Source organism: Manis pentadactyla, chromosome 9 (assembly GCF_030020395.1).
Source record: "Manis pentadactyla isolate mManPen7 chromosome 9, mManPen7.hap1, whole genome shotgun sequence".
Lineage (NCBI taxonomy): Eukaryota > Metazoa > Chordata > Mammalia > Pholidota > Manidae > Manis > Manis pentadactyla.
This window is the reverse complement of record NC_080027.1, coordinates 7,349,835-7,352,797: the sequence shown is the minus strand read 5'-3', so window position 1 is coordinate 7,352,797 and position 2,963 is coordinate 7,349,835. Positions and strand designations below refer to the sequence as shown.

Sequence of the window (2,963 nt, the reverse complement as noted above, 5' to 3'; positions counted from 1 at the left end):
GTAGGGGCTGCAGGGCTGTGGCGTCCCCTGGGTGCACCCCCACTGCCTCACCCCTGCCTTCTTCCCCTTAGCAGGGTCACCCCACGCACCCAGCTACAGCCGCGCCTCCGCCGGTGTACAGAGCTCCATCTCGGCATCAGCTGGCGTCCAGGACCCAACCCAGGGCTTTGCCTGCCCAGCCTGAGGCGCCGGGGCCTTCCGTCCCGCCAGGCCTCCGTGCTGCGTTACCCACCGACCGCTCAGGCCCAGGCGGTCCTCACGGTTCCAGCAAAGCAGCAGGTTACCGGAAGCCCCCGAGAAGCCAGGAGCGGGGCCGGGGCTGCGGGGACGGCTTCGGGCGGCACCCAGGCCGCTTGAGCGGAGGCGGAGACGGGACAGGCGAAGTGCAAGAGGCAAACCGGCGAGAAAGCGGGAGCAGGGGCGGGACAACCAGGTCCGTGGGCCGGGCGGGGCCCGGGCTGGGGACCCCAGGACCCTCCAGGTGGCACTCGCTGTGCCCGTCCCCGGCCGCCTCCCCTCCTCCCCCGGTGCTGATTGGCAGGCGACCTGTGACCAGCCGCCAGCGCTGCAGCGCCCCGGGCGCCCGGGCGCAGGCGAACGGCCCCCTGCGGGAGTAGGAGGGGGCGCCCGGCTATATATAGCGGCCCGGCAACCGCCGGCCCAGCGCGCAGGGAGGCGCGCACCGCTCCGCAGGCTCCCAGCCCGGGCCGCGCGTCCTTCGGCGGCTGCCCGCGACCCATGCAGCCCGGGTAGCCCTCCGTGCCTGGGCGCCGCGTCTCACCTGCCGCACTCCCGTCCCGCGCAGGCCGTGCGCCCCCGCGGGCCGCCCCAGGCGCAGCTCGGGTCCTGCTTCCCGGGGCGCACGGGGACCGATTGACGGGCGCACGGCTCGCGGGCCGGGATGGCGGGGCCCGGGGCGGCCACGGCGGCGCTGCTCCCGGCGGTCCTGCTGGCGGTGCTGGCGCCCTGGGCCGGCCGAGGGGGCGCCGCCGCGCCCACCGCGCCCAACGGCACGCTGGGGGCCGAGCTGGAGCGCCGCTGGGAGAGCCTGGTGGCGCGCTCGCTGGCACGCCTGCCCGCGGCCGCGCAGCCCAAGGAAGCGGCCGTCCAGAGCGGCGCGGGCGGCTACCTGCTGGGCATCAAGCGGCTGCGGCGGCTGTACTGCAACGTGGGGATCGGCTTCCACCTCCAGGTGCTGCCCGACGGCCGCATCGGCGGCGTGCACGCGGACACCGGGGACAGTGAGTGAGGCGGCCCGGCGGGAGGGTCGGGGGCCCGGGCAGCGGCCGTCCTTCCCCACGCGCACCCGAACGTCCAGACTGGCACCTGCTCGCGGGCGCTGGGAACCGGGGCCGACCCAGGGTCCGGTCCCTCTCCGGCCGGGACGCAAACACGCTTGGCTCCGGAGCGGCCGCGGAGATAGGGCTTTGCGCACCCCGGCGGCCGCGCCCCGCCTCCCCGCCTTCGGAAGCTCGGGCTCCGGCAGCCGAATTCCAGCGCCTTCGCCCGTGGGCATGGAGCGCGCGCGGCTCAGCCACCGGCACCCGCGGGGGCCCGGGACGCGCGCCCAGGTCGGGGCCAGGCTTGGGGGCCACCTCGCGCTTGAGTCCGGGACTGGGCACGGCCGCCGCGGGGCCAGAACACCAGGCAGGCGAGTCCGAGTCCGCGCCCCCGTCCACTGGGCTCCGGGGGCCTCTTTATTCCCATGGCCCCCCCAGAATTGGGGGTCCCGGAGGCGCGCAGGTCTAGGAGGGGTTCCGGGGCGGTGGGGTGGGCCAGGGTCCCCTGATGAGGAGTGACCCGCGCCCCGCCCCCAGGCCTCCTGGAGCTCTCCCCGGTGGAGCGGGGCGTGGTGAGCATCTTCGGCGTGGCCAGTCGGTTCTTCGTGGCCATGAGCAGCAAGGGCAGGCTGTACGGCTCGGTGAGTACAGGGCATCTGTTGGTACTGGGCTGGCGCGCGCCAGCGGGATCACCACCCCTCTAGACCCACCTGTGCCTGAATCGCGGCACTGCGATGGGGTCGCAGGATTGGCTGCGCCACCTGAGCCCCCTGCCAGTGTTATGAGGCAGTGCCAGTGACCAGGGCCAGCCCAAACAAAGGGCAGAGGCCCAAGACAAGGTCAAGGAGGTTCCTGCCATCCTGGAACTTGGGCACTTCCTAGTTGGCCAAGGGGTGCCACTGGGAACCACTTTCTGTAGCCTCCCAGTGGGCAGGACCGCAGTCTTCAGGATGGACACCGTGGCCATGGCACTCCGGCTTCCAGGTGTCTGGAGCACTGGCTGCTGTGGGCGGGTGGTGTTCCCGTCCCCACTCTCACTCTGTGAGGGGCTTGGCACCCCAACTTCCCAGGAGAGACCTCTCAGCCAGAGCAGGGCTGGGACAGAAAGGAGCCCCTGAGCAGTGGCCCCCAGTGCCCACTGGCCAGGAGGTGGCCCCCCTAATGCTGCCCTTCCACCTCCCAGCCCTTCTTCACCGATGAGTGCAAATTCAAGGAGATACTCCTGCCCAACAATTACAACGCCTATGAGTGCTACAGGTACCCTGGCATGTTCGTGGCGCTAAGCAAGAACGGGAAGACCAAGAAGGGCAACCGAGTGTCACCCACCATGAAGGTCACCCACTTCCTCCCCAGGCTGTGACCCCCGGGCCCTGCCTCAGTCTCGGGAACCGCTGGGAGGGGAGCTCCGAGGGCAGCCTGGTACACTTCGCTCGGATGGACTGTGTGATGCGAGAGTAGGTGTAAGATATTTAAATTAATTATTTAATGTGTATATATTGTCACCAAATTATTTATGGTTCTGTGGGTGTGTTTTGTATTTTTTCTGGGATAAAAAGAAAAAAAAAAAAAGAACCCCAACCCAACCCTCACTTTTCTGGTAAGTCACTGGATTTATTTAACTTGTCAAAAAGTTATCACAAGTGTGCTGCTATTCTGTGTCTGTGTCTTAAGAAACGGTGATGT

The 2,963-nt window shown here is 68.8% G+C and overlaps 1 protein-coding gene across 1 annotated transcript; it reads left to right on the top strand.

Moving 5' to 3' along the window:
• Nucleotides 1–901: 901 nt before the first annotated feature.
• FGF4 (fibroblast growth factor 4) lies at nucleotides 902–2,657 on the top strand. Its single transcript, XM_036875983.2, has 3 exons — nucleotides 902–1,241; nucleotides 1,818–1,921; nucleotides 2,464–2,657. The coding sequence occupies exons 1-3, from the start codon at nucleotides 902–904 to the stop codon at nucleotides 2,638–2,640; spliced, it is 621 nt and encodes a 206-aa protein (XP_036731878.2). The 3' UTR covers nucleotides 2,641–2,657.
• Nucleotides 2,658–2,963: the final 306 nt, after the last annotated feature.

What these genes read in the sequence shown, in the direction of transcription:
- FGF4 (XM_036875983.2), top strand. Translation starts at nt 902, where the DNA reads ATGGCGGGGCCCGGGGCGGCCACGGCGGCGCTGCTCCCGGCGGTCCTG. An exon ending in GCACGCGGACACCGGGGACA is followed by an intron (nt 1,242 to 1,817) that starts GTGAGTGAGGCG and finishes CCCCGCCCCCAG; the next exon opens with GCCTCCTGGAGCTCTCCCCG. An exon ending in AGGGCAGGCTGTACGGCTCG is followed by an intron (nt 1,922 to 2,463) that starts GTGAGTACAGGG and finishes TCCACCTCCCAG; the next exon opens with CCCTTCTTCACCGATGAGTG.